This window comes from Thermobia domestica, unplaced genomic scaffold (genome assembly GCF_964235325.1).
Source record: "Thermobia domestica unplaced genomic scaffold, izTheDome1.hap1.1 HAP1_SCAFFOLD_330, whole genome shotgun sequence".
Classification (NCBI taxonomy): domain Eukaryota; kingdom Metazoa; phylum Arthropoda; class Insecta; order Zygentoma; family Lepismatidae; genus Thermobia; species Thermobia domestica.
Window position 1 is genome coordinate 82,501 of NW_027656043.1, and position 15,379 is coordinate 97,879.

Sequence of the window (15,379 nt, forward strand, 5' to 3'; positions counted from 1 at the left end):
AATGCGTTACAAATTTTTAAGTAGCGTACCTAGTTTGCGTTACATTTCGAATGAGTAACTACAATATATGTATATTTTGTCGGAATCAAATCTTTCTTTCTCGTAAAAGAATTTCTCAGAATGAAGCAATGGAACATGAACTATATCAGTGACCAACACTCGGTAACCGACAAACTGTGAAACAGAGAAGATCTTAGTGCCGCTTGTTGTTTTTGGAAGATGAGTACAGCCTCAGGGAAATCACGTGTAATGATTGCAAGCACCTGGAAGATTTTGTCATAGATTTTGACAGGTCAAAATCAATCCATTCAGTGAGTGCACTGCGAGTGCAATCGAAGTTTAGTTTACTTTCGTTAATTTTGTTTCTATAAAGATGGAGAACGAAAATATTTTACCGTTCAAACATTTGTCGATGGTTTGTGTTATTGGAATTCTTTCAGATCAGTTCGCGAATCCAAGTGTTCCGTTGGTTATAGAATTTAGAACAACTAGTTTCAAAAGACATGTATCAATTTTAGAGTTACTGGTAAGTTTTGCTTCACCTCCATTTCAAGTGTTCTCATTTTGGAGTTAGGAATTGTCTGCTGAGGGATCAGACATTTTTGTCGGTCAAGCAAATTTTGACATGTCTTGGTAGGTGGCCATCTTATTGGTGGCATTTTTATTTTTTGTCAAAAAGTTGATGTGCACCTCCATAGCTCCGTCCATGAGTGTAATACTTTTCTATATTCTGTATTTTAATGTTGCATAACTTTATTATTATTATTATTATTATTATTATTATTATTATTATTATTATTATTATTATTATTATTATTATTATTATTATTATTATTATTATATAACTAATTTAACAGAATAATAATAAGCAGCCATTCTTTTCTAACTTAGTATGGAATTTTAGTGTTACATTATGAGAAAATATTCATACAGATAACTGTCAAGTAAGAATTTGTTCTTCAATCTACATAAATTGATTCAGAACGTGCAATATTACGTTTATAAATTCAGCGAAGCGCATCTAATTTCCAATAAAGTAACTGTCCGCATGAAAGGATATAGCAACGCTACTATTATCAACCTACAGTTGTAAACATTTACGATGATTGGGGAAAATTAGAATGTGCAATAATAATAATAATAATAATAATAATAATAATAATAATAATAATAATAATAAAATAATAATAATAGTTGTAGTAGTACTAGTAGTTGTTGTAGTATGGAAAATTGAAATAATAAAAATATTTTTTTAAAAAATACATATTCAAAGTTTCGGACCTGAAAGTAACGCGAAAGTTACGCGTTACTTTCGAAGTAGGGTAACAGTTACTTTTCTTGGGTAAGTAACGCGTTAGTAGCGCGTTACATTTAAAGGGAAAGTAAAGTAACTTGTAACGCGTTACATTTTTACAAGTAACTTACCCAAGACTGTTAACGGCACTGTTCCGTTGCACAAGCAAGTGAAGGACAGACAGTATTGAAAGTATAATTTCGATGGTTGAAATATGTCTCGTCAACGAATGCGAGAGTCATACCAGGCGTTTTCCATCTTTCATTGCGGAAGAATTTGGCATGTGACGATTGCCGGTTATTTTTCTACTAAACAGGCGTGTGTTGTACAGCTGTACCCTAGCGATGAAAATATATAATCTGTGCCTTAGGAAGGAGAAAGACATGCTGACATCAAAGATTTCAATAAACCTGCTACACCAAGAACTGTGAGAAAATATCTGCATAGCTATTTCTGGTCGCACACCTATATCACAAATACTGACACACTTATTTGGGCATGTTGTACCACGGCCGGTGTCTGCACGTAGTTCTACGTTATTATGAGAATTTCAGTTATTTTTAGGGTGCACATTCCTATATTTCCACACCACGTCTGGAATGGTGGTGAGAATATCGCTCAGTATGAGCTGAACAGCACGACACTCCTTGTTCGACAAATTTCCTTGGTCAATAATCGCACACCCGAAATCCAGTTGTTAATATGTCTAAACTACATGCATTAGATTCCTAAAGAACAGTCAAAGACTTTTCCTCTCTATGCCTTGTCGTGTCACACCAGACATAATGGCTCCTGAAAGGCTCGTTGCACGTCGCGTCAAGTGTGACCACTTCACTGTTGCATATCATCTCGGTCTGCCTTACTAGGCGTTGGCACTTTTCTTTCTAGTGTTGCAACTTTATTGGCTAGTAGTGTATTTATGTTTGTCAAGTCCTTTTTTTTTTAATGAAAGTGGTTTCTTGAATATGTTGAAGTATAGTAGAATTCAATATGTATAGTGAATAAATTAGAAGTATATATAAATTGGCACATATTAGTGCACAAGATGTATAACTAGATGTATTACAATTTTCTTGAAGCTAAAATATTCTATTATACATTGTGTCCATTTTATTATCCGTATAATATTCGGCGACACATACCTAGGCAAATTTATACGTTATGTATCTTGCTCCATTCACCTGTATGCTAATATATTTTTGTACCAAATATTTTTGTGGAAACTTTGCAGGTCACCTCTATACATAGTTTCATAAATGACTTTGTAATTTATACTTTTACTTACAATAGGAACATTTCTAATGCATACAGAGTAGGGTGCATCGAATTTCCACTTTTTTTGAAATCAGCTTACCCTTAGTGATATTTTTTTGCGAAATGGCCTCCATATAACGTGTAAAAAATTGCAAGTCAATTGGTCAATATCTTTAGGTGCCACCAACGGCCAAAAGTTTTAAAAGTTTGTTAAAAAATAAATGTTATTTTAAAAAATGTAAAATATCTAGTTTTATGAAATATGGTTATCCTATGTAATTTTGTTTCTGTAAAAGGACAATATTTTACGTGAAAAAAATTTCAGCTTGATGAGTCAAGTCATGCAGGTGCCACCTTTGGCTTAAAATATGGCCAAATGTGTCCCTACTTTTTCATTTTTTAAAATTAAGTTGCATTGTTTGTGATTCATCTGGATTGTTAATTAGATAAGAAAGATTTTGTTTTACATCTGCAGCTATTTGCTTATTTCCAAACGTTAATGATGGAAATAACCCAGAACTCACCATGAGGAGGTGGCTGTAGTTCGAGTTCCGCCCACCCGTATATACTAATGTTGCATATGGTAGTGCAAGTCATATTGTTACTCTTTTACCTCAAACTGTTTCTCTTTTCTTTTTTGTATTACCTTCTGGTATATTTTTTCTTGATTGTAGTGTTGGTAGGACAAATCTATGTCGTGCTTCATGCCCACATACCGTTGATGCCGCTTCTGTCCCCAACTTCACCATTCTTTCTACCGCGCGAGTGTGACAAGGTAAGGATGTAATATATTCATTAGCCCTTGGAGCCGTCTTTACATTTTCTCTTAGCTTCTGCACGCTCAAGTGTTTTGTCAGTGGTGGCTCCGCCAGCGTCATGTTGACCAATTAATCATATCACCAATTAATCATCATACACACGAATGAGCTCCCATTTCGACATTTGATTGAATTTATAGACGGCAAGTCTACTGGACCAAATACATTTAAAGGACCAATAGGATCAGCACTTCCAATCTGCGAAGAGTTGTCACTCCAGATTTTTCAGCCCGTTCCAGTAGACTGGGATCTCAACTTCACTGAGGATTCATTAAACACGGATCAAAAGTATGTGCTGAATATCTGCCAAGCGGTTTCTTCAGAAGAATGGCCCATTGAGTTAGCTCACATGAAGCCTGGTAAAATTCATCAAGCCAGATGGGTAATTACAGCAAATAGAGTCTTAAGTTTGTGTGTAGGAACGAAAGAACCCACGAATGAACTTAAAACCATCGTCCAGTACATCATGATGGTCTACGCGCCACTCTGGTTTGCTGTGATCCGTAATACATCGTGTGCAGAAGAAGCTCGTCATTTGTGGCAACTCATCACGACTTCTCGCCACATGGAAGCGAAATACAGAAAAATAATTGATCCAGTGTCCGTAGAAATGCGTGGTACGGTCATCCTGAGAACCTACTTCTATCAATGTTGACTGACCAAGATGCTAACGTACGAGAGCTCAGCTGGAGGCGAGTCCTAAAAGCAAGACAAATGACCCAATCTGGTGATCGCGTACCGGTACGAGAATTCGTTATCCCTGAAATCAACTTAGAAGCGACAAACTATGTTGATATGATTAATTGGTCAACATGACGCTGACGGAGCCACCACTGACAAAACACTTGAGCGTGCAGAAGCTAAGAGAAAATGTAAAGACGGCTCCAAGGGCTAATGAATATATTACATCCTTACCTTGTCACACTCGCGCGGTAGAAAGAATGGTGAAGTTGGGGACAGAAGCGGCATCAACGGTATGTGGGCATGAAGCACGACATAGATTTGTCCTACCAACACTACAATCAAGAAAAAACATACCAGAAGGTAATACAAAAAAGAAAAGAGAAACAGTTTGAGGTAAAAGAGTAACAATATGACTTGCACTACCATATGCAACATTAGTATATACGGGTGGGCGGAACTCGAACTACAGCCACCTCCTCATGGTGAGTTCTGGGTTATTTCCATCATTAACGTTTGGAAATAAGCAAATAGCTGCAGATGTAAAACAAAATCTTTCTTATCTAATTAACAATCCAGATGAATCACAAACAATGCAACTTAATTTTAAAAAATGAAAAAATAGGGACACATTTGGCCATATTTTAAGCCAAAGGTGGCCCTGAATGACTTGACTCATCAAGCTGAAATTTTTTTCACGTAAAATATTGTCCTTTTACAGAAACAAAATTACATAGGATAACCATATTTCATAAAACTAGATATTTTACATTTTTTAAAATAACATTTATTTTTTAACAAACTTTTAAAACTTTTGGCCGTTGGTGGCACCTAAAGATATTGACCAATTGACTTGCAATTTTTTACACGTTATATGGAGGCCATTTCGCAAAAAAATATCACTAAGGGTAAGCTGATTTCAAAAAAAGTGGAAATTCGATGCACCCTAATACAGAGTCATTCAAACTATAATTTGTTATATATTACTTACATAATAAATGGGAAACGGTTAATGAAAATTTAATCACTTGTTTGGACTTTAATATGTTTTATGTCCTTCCAGTGCCTTGCTCATACGTGGTCGTTAGCTGTAGACATGCAGCTGTTTTGGCTTTCTCCACTGATTCTGTACCCTCTGTGGAAATGGCCCAAGGCTGGCTTTTCTGGAATTGCCATCATCATGATGTGTAGCACAGTAGCTTCTTTTCGTATCTCCTATTTCCAAAAACTTCCAGCACTAGATTTAGGATTAGTGAGGTAAGAAAACTTAATTTGGTTAATTTTAACAGTTAGTTATTCATTTGTCAGTTCATTTAACAGTAATTAGTAAGAAATACATATTAGTTAGTAAATATGAAGGTAGAAGTTAGTAATAAAGATCGTTAGTAATAGATTATCTCCTATATAATACTATAAAACTCAAAAAGTGTGTATGTTAATATTCTCAAAAAACATTTATATCGAAGTACTGCAGTTGTTTCTTTCTGATATTATTAGAAGTAGTTTGTGTGTAACAGAAAGGAGTAGAGTAATTGTGCCTAAAATGGCATAGGATGGATTCAAGCGGAATTGTACATTTGGCAATTCTGAGAACACGTGCGCTGAAAGCTATTGTGGCAGCACTGAGCACTGTAAATGGCAACGCGATAGAATTGTCCACTGCATAAAGGGACAATCATTTTGAAAGGTAAGTGGTTGATTTTTTTCCCTTGATATAACAGTTTCTTTCTTTAAGAGATCGTGTTGTAGCAATATGCAAACTACTGCTACAAGTAACGATATATTTACAAAGAAAATGTTAAAGTAAAAACCAACAAATACGTCTTGAGTACCAAGTGAAAATGAATAAAATGTAAATATGGCGCCAAGGGTAAAATGACATAGTTCGCTCTGGGCAAAATGGCATAGTATGACCAGATCTATAGATCAGATCTCTGCAATTCTAAGTGCTTCTCGCCAGACAACGAAACAGAGAATAAAGGGAACAGAACAATTCACTCTTCTTGCCGAAAGCCCCTATTTAAATGATAGAAAGAAGAAGCCGAAGAAAATAAAATGAATCTCCGGAAAACATCTATAAAATTAAGAAAACATTAACTTTTGATGTGGAAGATGAATGTAAAGGACTGGTGTTAAGCGATGATGATGATGATTCTCCTTTATATATTGTGACAACCTGTATTCATTGTTTCGCCAGAAGAAGACTGGCTTCAATGCATGACCTGTCCGAAGTGGGCTCACGCAAACTGTGATGGACTGTTAAAAAAGACAAAAGTTTACGTTTCTGAACTGTGTAATGTTGGGTGAAGCTGATGTAACTCGTTTAAAATAATGTATTCAATTAACCATTGTTTTAAATGCTTTTGACTTTTCTCATATCTATCGTAAAATGATTTCCACTAGATTATACCTTAATATGAAACTTTTAGAGCTCATATTATTTATTGAGTTGCAGCACATTATTTAGAAAAGTTAATATTGTTCAGGGAAGTTTAGAATTCAAATACAAATGTTTTTAATTGTATATTTCATATCTTTGGCTGTAACAATTATTAGTATGCCATTTTACCCTAGTACATTTTTTTAACGCAAATCATTTTTAATACTTCTTCTGAAGCGTTGAGACATTGCCGATAGATAGATATGGGCAACAATTAATTTACCTTTGAATTCGGACTCTTTTGCATTACAGCTTCTCAGGAAAATCAATAATAAAAAGTGATATGTCATTTTAGGCCTAATCTGTGTGGGTATTAGGACCGTGTCATAGCTAGAAGAAACAAGCAATAGAAATAAGCTTTAACGGAATAAAAACTAAATAGTTATTGAAATGAACGACATACTTTTTAACAGCATAAAATTAGTTTTGGACGATTTTTTCGAAAACTACTAGCAACAGTCACTCCAGTGAGCAATTGAAGACTTTGGGGCAGAAACCCGTTAAGTCCAAAAAGTGAAAGTCTAAAGGAGATAGCTTCACAAGGGTTTCTCGTCGTCCGATTTTCTTCAAACTTAGCACATAAATGTTAGACCGAAAATGAATCGACACGTATTTTTGTTTTTTGTTTCTTTCCAAAAATAGGTTAAGGGGGCAAAGGACCACTTTTCAAAAAAGGGTTCCCTTGACTAAAAGGACTACATTAAAGAAACGAAACTCTCCCGATGCGAAGATGACTTCAAAGTAGGAAATACGAGTTTTGTTTATAGTATATCAGGGATCAATGGCTCCATTCGAAATGACAAAGGACCCCGCACAATCCTTACGGAAATTAGATTTCGGTGGAATTGCTTAAAATCGTGATATGTTGTAGATATTATGTACCTGAGAAAAAGTCTCAATGGGCACAACCAAAAATCACTGACCGTTTGGCCACTACAGGGCCACTTTTTTGAAAACAGACGAAGATAACGATATTCTGATTTCAGTAAAAATGACTGAAACCGTGATATATTGTAGATATTTTGATCTTGAAAAAAATCTTAACGGAAATAACTAGCAATAACTGACCGTTTGGCCACTACAGGGCCACTTTTTTGAAAGCAGCCGAAGATAGTGAAATTCTGGATTTTGATGAAAATGACTGAAACTGTGATGTGTTGTAGATATTGTGATCCTGAGAAAAAGTCAATAGGTACAGCCACCAATCACTGACCGTTTGGCCACTACAAGGCCACTTTTTGAAAGCAGCCGACCCAAAGTTAGTGATATGCTGGATTTCGGTCAAAATGACAGAAACCGTGATATGTTGTAGATATTGACATCCTGAGAAAAAGTCTTAATGGACACAACCACAAAACACTAATCGTTTGGTCACCATAGGATTACTTTCTTGAAAACAGCCAAGTATAACGATGTTCTGGATTTCTGTAAGAATGAGTAAATTGGTGATATGTTGTAGATCTTCTCATCGTGAGAGAAAGTCTTAATGGACATAACCATCAATTCTTGACCGTATGGCCACTATAGGTCCAGATTTTTTAAAACAGTTGTGTATAACGATATTTTTGATTACGGTGTAAATGAATGAAACTGCGATATGTTGTAGATGTCATGAACCTGAGAAAAATTATCTAGTGCTTTCCAGGATTTTCCTTTGTCCCTCAAGATGAACATCGGAATGTTGTCTATGCTTAAATGATGTTAGCCGCTACTCTCCCCATCCCTTTTCCGGGTTGTTGGATAGGACTTTTCGTGGCTTCATACAATTCTAGGGATGCATTCGAGTCGAGTCGAGTCGAGATTTAAGCCTGTCTCGACTCGTCTCGAGAAAATGTTGTCTCGACTCGTGTCTCGACTCGACAGTCTCTGTCTCGACTCGACTCGAATTCGAGTCGAGACGTCTCGAAATTCGAGTCGAGACAAAATGTACGAGTTAAAATATACGCACACATCAGTCAGACCATCATGACTACCTACCTAGTTGTCAGTATGTCGACTTTTGGCATGGATAAAAACGGCGACACGTCTTGGCATACACGCAATGATCCTTGATAGGTCGCTGGAGAGAGCTGGCACCACATGTGCTCACTCAGGTCACCTAATTCCCGTAAATTCCGGGAAGGGGGGCGATGTGTTCTGACGTCACGTTCAATCACATCCCACAAGGGACATCACTCAAATGTCCGGCTCCAATTTCAATGAAACTTTTTTTTGCTGATAGAAGGCATGTATGCATCATTACTTGCGATGACAAATTTTTGGCATGGTGCATGTTTTCTATTTTTTTAAATAACTTTTAAGAGTTGTGATGTGGTTATTAGAGATTACTACAGAAGTCCCTTACTACCCTTTGTAAACGGAGCGTTAATGAAGAAAAGTGAAGAAAAACCATGTGGATACATATAAGTCCTGGGGGAAAGTCGTATGGTAGATATGACCTTGATGGCAGCCATCTTGAAATCCGCTATTTTGAATTAAGGTCAAGTTTTCAAAATAGGAATAGGGTAATATGATACATAATTTCGGGCTAGAATTTAATTAGAAAAATAATGGTGAGGTTAGTTTTAAGATACACCCATTTGGGGGAAAGTTACCGGCATATTAATCGTTTTTACTTACTGTGTGCGTAAGTCCCTTCTTACTTTCGTCTCAAGACCTGTAAATCGATCGCAACGGCAGAGCCCGGTTTCGCACTAGTGTTTAGAAATCTTTAAACTCGCTTGAGGCAATATTTGTGGATTATTGTATTGTATTTTGCCTTTAATTAAATTTGAACCCACTTCATGATCTTGTGTAAAGTATCACTAAAAGAGAATTTCTGTTTTTATGGAGAACGTAAGCATAGCAATTATAAAAGGTGAGTAAGGTGCGTATGTATTTATAATAAAGTTTATTTTACGAGTCTTTTGTGGTTCCGCCAACCTATTCTTTAGTTGTTTTTTTTTTAAATACTCATATCTCATAAATAAAAGAGCTATTATAAAATCTCTTACCACTATTCTTTAATACTTATAAAATTATATTTATTGTAAAACCACTGGCGAGATATTTCTTATCGCCCACTAAAATTATGGTGGAGCTCCTTCGTGGCTAACGGTTAGCATACTTGCCTTTGGCGTGGGAAACCTGGGCTTGATTCCCGGTGGGAGTTCATGAGGTTCGGATTCCACGTTAATCAGTAGGTCCACGTCTCACATAGCCTCGCTGCTGAACGGGATGTTAAACTCAGAATCAATTAAACTCAAAATTATGGTTTTGACTTTATTATGATGTCATTAGTTTAAACGCTCAACTGCCCAGTAATTATACACATTGACTACATTATAAAATTGTAATTTGTAACGACTAAAATATCAGAAATTAAAGATTATTCTTTGGGTTTTGGAACATTTTGAAAAACGTGAAAAACTGGTACTGCACCGATACAACACACCTTTTGGATTTTTCATTGTGTAAAGTGATACAAACTAAAGAAGAATTACAACTTTATGAAATTGTATTAGGACTTATTATTTAGAAATAAACACCAAATAAGTGTAATAGTTCATATCCGTATCAAATACCAAGTTTATGATGAATCAACTACACAAAGTAGGATCCAAAAACGCTCATTGCAATTTGTTCCATCCTTCAGTCGAACCAGGAACTAAAACATAAAGAGTGACATTTTCTTTTTAAAGATACTTTGTCCAGCTAAGTATTGTGAAGGTTTATGTCAGTAGAAGGAATTGCATTCTATTATACAAGCGCAATTTCACAACTTTATGTACACATTACTAAATATCGAACACCCTTGTCCATATGATTAGCGTACGCGTCTTTGGTGCGGGAGACCTAGGTTCGATTTCCGATGGGAACTCCTGTGGTTCTGAACCCACGCTAATTTGTAAGTTCACGTCTCATATAGCCTTGATGCTGAAAGGGACACTAAACTCTAATCTAATACTAAATACAAATATTTAAAGAAAAATGATGACGCACCAAGATGACGTGAATTTGGCTATTAAATCCATTTTGTGTTTTCAGTTATTTTCTAGTAGTATTTTTTCTAGGCATTCTTTCAAAAGACAGTGATGCAAATTTCGTAACTGCGAATTCCTGTTAGAAGCCATGAAATTATCCGATTAGATGCAAAATTTCCCGTCCACTAAAATAGATACCGTAAATTTACAATATCTAACAATAAATAATTTTGAAAGATATCGCTTTCGAGGGAAAAATGAAGTGAAATCTTTGAATTTTACGTCCCACGGTTGTGCCGGTTAGGTAAAAGGAGAGGGGTGATGATGAGAAATTAGTGAAATCGTGGAATGAAGAAAGTGAGAGGAACGAAAGAACCCCGAGGAAACCCACGCACACGGTATTTGTCCACCACAAAGTTCACTTGGTGCGAGCTGGGATCGAACCAGGGTCCCCAAGCACCAGAGGTGAACGATCTACCACTGAGCCACCGCGGCCCCGCTTTAGAGGGGCCATGACGTATAGTTGAACTCATTCTCGTAGTATGAAAGGCATTATTTATAATTATGCATGATAGGATCACAAACAAAATTTAAAAATATTATGTGCACTTTCTTTTAACAAACATTATATTGTCTTTTATGGTGTGGAAGGGAATGTTATGTTCGAAAAAAAAGTCCTTAACACGATTCTTGTTGCTACACACTGCATGTTCCTAGCCACAGAAAAGATGTAGCGATAGGTAGGCTATTTTTCAATTGCTTTACATTAGCTTGATATTTCAAGTCTTTTGTGTGTTTCTGAAGTTCACTTTTACCACAAAAGAGCTCAATATTAACATGTCTTACATAGCTTTGGTTCGATTCTCAACACGGACTGCAACTACCCGTTAAATTGTGCATTCGAAAGGCACTCTTTGTTAAACCTCGCTTATCACCGCACATCTTAATAATATATATAACTTCACCGCGAAGCAAATGTTGCATTTCTCTCTTTCATCCTAACACAAAACAAAACTAACCACAGCTGTGACACGAAGGAGCTATTTCAAAAAGAAACAAGCTGTGGTTCATAGAGATGTGTAACAAATGATAGAAGTATAAAGTATTGTTTTCTTTCCTGTTTATTGATATCAGTTGGTGTTCTTAATGAGTTTACTCATTAGTTTAGAAAGAGTATATATGGAATTTGGACATATGTTGTACGTATTCTCCTGAGAAATTGATGAGACCAGAAAAATTATAAGGACAGATGGAATAGGTTTAAGCGCATCTACGTGACTTTATCAAATATTTATTCTCCATAATGGTACCACGCGGAAAACTTGGTATACTATAATCTTTGCCTCCCTCTGTTAGCTGTTTCGTATCATATATATCGGATGGTTTTGATATTTCTTCTGATCATTAAAACATAGCAATGGTGCAGAAATGCAAAAACACAAGATAACTTCCTATTTGTTTTGGAAACAACAAACCCATTTCACGTGTGCGAGAGAAATTGAGCACAGCGAGATCGGGTGTTTACTCACGGTCAGTTCGCAGCAGGAGTCCATAGTAAAAGATTTGGCTATCTCGAAAACACTCGCAAAACTTTACAAATACAAAAGACTGCGCTTCAAAGAAAGTTTAGACACAGATGTTTCAATTTTCTTTTAGCATCTTTTTTCAGCAAAAGAGTCGGTTCATTGTATTCGAAAAAGGGAAGGGAGAAAGGGTGAATTTATATTTTATGTGGGGGGTAACGTTGTAAGTAGTATAAACAATACATACCGCTTCCGACTCTGTACTGAAGCACTTCCTTTAGCGGTATATCACTAGATCTATCCTGACCCTCATCCCACCTCAAGTTGTAAAGTAGAAACGGACAGAAGTATTCAACATGGCTGCGCACTTGAGTTTCAGTTCACAATACTAAAACCAGTAAGCAAGTAAACAGTCTCGTGTTTTACTTCTTGAATTTATTTTTGAACATTTCTGTGAATTCAACAACAGAACGCTGTAGAAATACGGACTAGTTTTTACTCCAACCATTACTTTCGCTCCAACCCAGGGATGCCACATTTATGATTTCGTACTAGATTTAGTGATTTTACTATTGAACTAGTGATCTAGTACGTACTTTGGATAAATAGGCACATTCTAGTGATTTTTTGCATTTTTTTCTGATGCAGACAAATGAGAAGGAAATGGTTCTTAAAATAAAAGAAAGAAGTATATTGCAGTTCAAAACAAATTTTTGAAACCTTAAATTATTTTTTCTTTTCCCTCTGACTGAATGAAACCACTGCTGTGTAACGATCTTAGGTAAACAACGGCTATCTTTGGTCTGCTACCTCCTTTTGTTAGCCCACATGAGATGGGTTACTTTTTTTCTGGAAGAAAGTGAAGAAATAATTATCCAGTACATTTACGTTTTGTCAGGCACACAGGCGCAGTCTGTACTTGTTTCCTAACGAACTTTATCTACATAACATAAATGAAACATATGTACCAGAAAATAGAGGCAGTACAAACGGAAATTTTCATCTGTGACACATTTGATGAGAAATATAGTTAGATGTCATGTGCAAGCACTCTAAACATGTCCTATCTTGTAATTCTATTCGTATGTTTATGTAGGTGAGACTGAGAAATCAAGAAACAATAATAACTGGTTTTCTTCCAGGGGAAAAATCTAAATGTGAAGGGGTGTTACACTGGGACTTTAATTGCGTCCTTTGTACAAGATTAACAAGTAATAGCAATTTTTTAATTTATTTTAGTTCTTGGGGAGACGAAGATGGAAGCGAACCCTCGTAAGGACCTCTGCAAGGAAACATGAATACTATCCGCCACTGTTTGTTACATTACACAAAATAGTTATATATATATTGAACAAACTCCATGTCTCTGGATAAGTAGCTTAACAAATAAAACACAGTTCTGACCAGAGCAGAATGAAATATATTAAAAACTATACTTACAATTTGTTACAGTTTCAAGGACCTAACGTCCTCTTCATCAGACAGAAACACTCTGATGAAGAGGACGTTAGGTCCTTGAAACTGTAACACATTGTAAGTATAGTTTTTAATATATTTCATTCTGCTCTGGTCAGAACTCTGTTTTATTTGTTAAGTTATATATATATATATATATATATATATATATATATATATATATATATATATATATATATATATATATATATATATATATATATATATTGAGTTTTAGTCAGGGTTTTTATTCTGCAGGAGAGGGGGGATAGTAATACCTGACGAACATTTTCTATTCTCAGAGTGTTGCAATGATAGCATTTCCTCCATTATAACTTGGCCAAGCTAGTTGTATTATATGTAAGGATTAAGTTAGCCTAAAAAGCTTAAATTTCTACGGCTGTTTTACTCTGTGCCCATGTTTCTCATTTTCGGTCCACGGGACTCTGTGTCCGGAAATTTTCGATGGCTTCCAAGTCGAAAAATAAGTGTATCAAAGGCATATATATTATATCTATGGTTATATGAGGCATGGATCTACAGTTTAAAGTGGAATACCGGTAACAACTTCATGAGCTTCCACCGTAAATCGAACCAGAGTCTCCCGCGATCAAGGCGTATGTGTTAACCATACAGCCACGAGGAAATTCACATAAACACACACATATATATATTGTTGAGTTGATTTTGACTTTACCGTCTCTTTCAGCAGCGAGGATATATGAAATGTAGACCTACTGATTAATGTGGAATCCGAACTACATGAGCTCGCGCCGGGAATTGAACCCGAGTCTTCCACGGAAAAGACGCATACACTAGCCGCGGAGTTCACACACACACACAGAATCAGAGTCCTCACACACCAAGGGTAAGAGCTGTGCCACTGAGTCACAGCGGCCACGGGGCTAGGTCGAGTCCACTTTACGTTCATAGTTTCTTAGTACATAAATGTTACGATTATGAAATAGATTTTCCTTAATGAGCTGCATAAAAACAAAAGCTTTCGAAATGCATTAAACAATTAGCTCGATTTGAGTGTGAACTTAAAGTTATATCAGAGTGTAAATACGGATACGCACCAAAGCTCGAAAACTTAATACACTATTTCTCCTATATAGTCAGCATGTATCAAGTAATCGTTCAGCTTTCATTTGAGAGGATGGAAATCGAAGTCCCCTGAACAACTATGTTACTAATGTGCGGAATGTATTTATCTTACAGTGAACTGCTTTTATGCCAAGTGGCCTAACTCCGAAATTGAAATTTTCCAGGAGTGAAAGTTGAAGTTCAATATCTCATGAACAATCCATATTTCTTTTATGTTGGGAACCAAAACCATAACTACTGTATGTAGTTCATTGTTTTATAACTTAGTGTTTACAAAAATCCTTTTAAAAAATACCTATTCATAGAAGTGGATGGTACTTATCTGTACTAGTTCTTGGCATCCAAGCAGTCCATTTATTGTAATACTAGCTTAATATACCCATTCTTCGCATGGGGGCTGTATTTGGAAGTCAACACCTGTGGAAGTATCACCATTCATTTCAGTGACCGCGAAAACTATGGATTTGACACTAGTATCAATCAATATGGGCTATTTATACATGTCTCGGTATTCCTCACCCGCTGACACCCGGCCCGCATACAGTAGTAGCTGAATTTACAAGTCATCGCTGATGGAAGTGTCACTATTGATCTCAGCGACCGTGAAAACTATGGATTTGACACTAATGTCGATCAATTTGGATTACTTTTACTACATGTCTCGCTAAACGCCCCCCTGAGACCCCCTGGTTCCAATTTTGACAAAAACGCTTCGCCTTAGACTGGGACCTGGACCAAGGTATCCGTGACCAAAATTTGGTAACTCTCGGTCAACTTGTCTGGTCCCCAGGTCGGTCCCAGTAAACGTCCCACCCGAGACCCCCCCTGGTTCGAAATTTAAAAAA

General features: G+C 36.2%; 1 protein-coding gene across 1 annotated transcript in view; it reads left to right on the plus strand.

Moving 5' to 3' along the window:
• The window catches only part of LOC145676746 (nose resistant to fluoxetine protein 6-like), a 94,264-nt gene that overhangs the window by 26,750 nt on the left and 52,135 nt on the right, over positions 1-15,379 (plus strand). Inside the window, exon 7 of the mRNA XM_081747557.1 lies at positions 5,111-5,304. Within this exon, the coding sequence (XP_081603683.1) occupies positions 5,111-5,304 (194 nt within the window). The remainder of the gene's footprint in view (positions 1-5,110; positions 5,305-15,379) is intronic.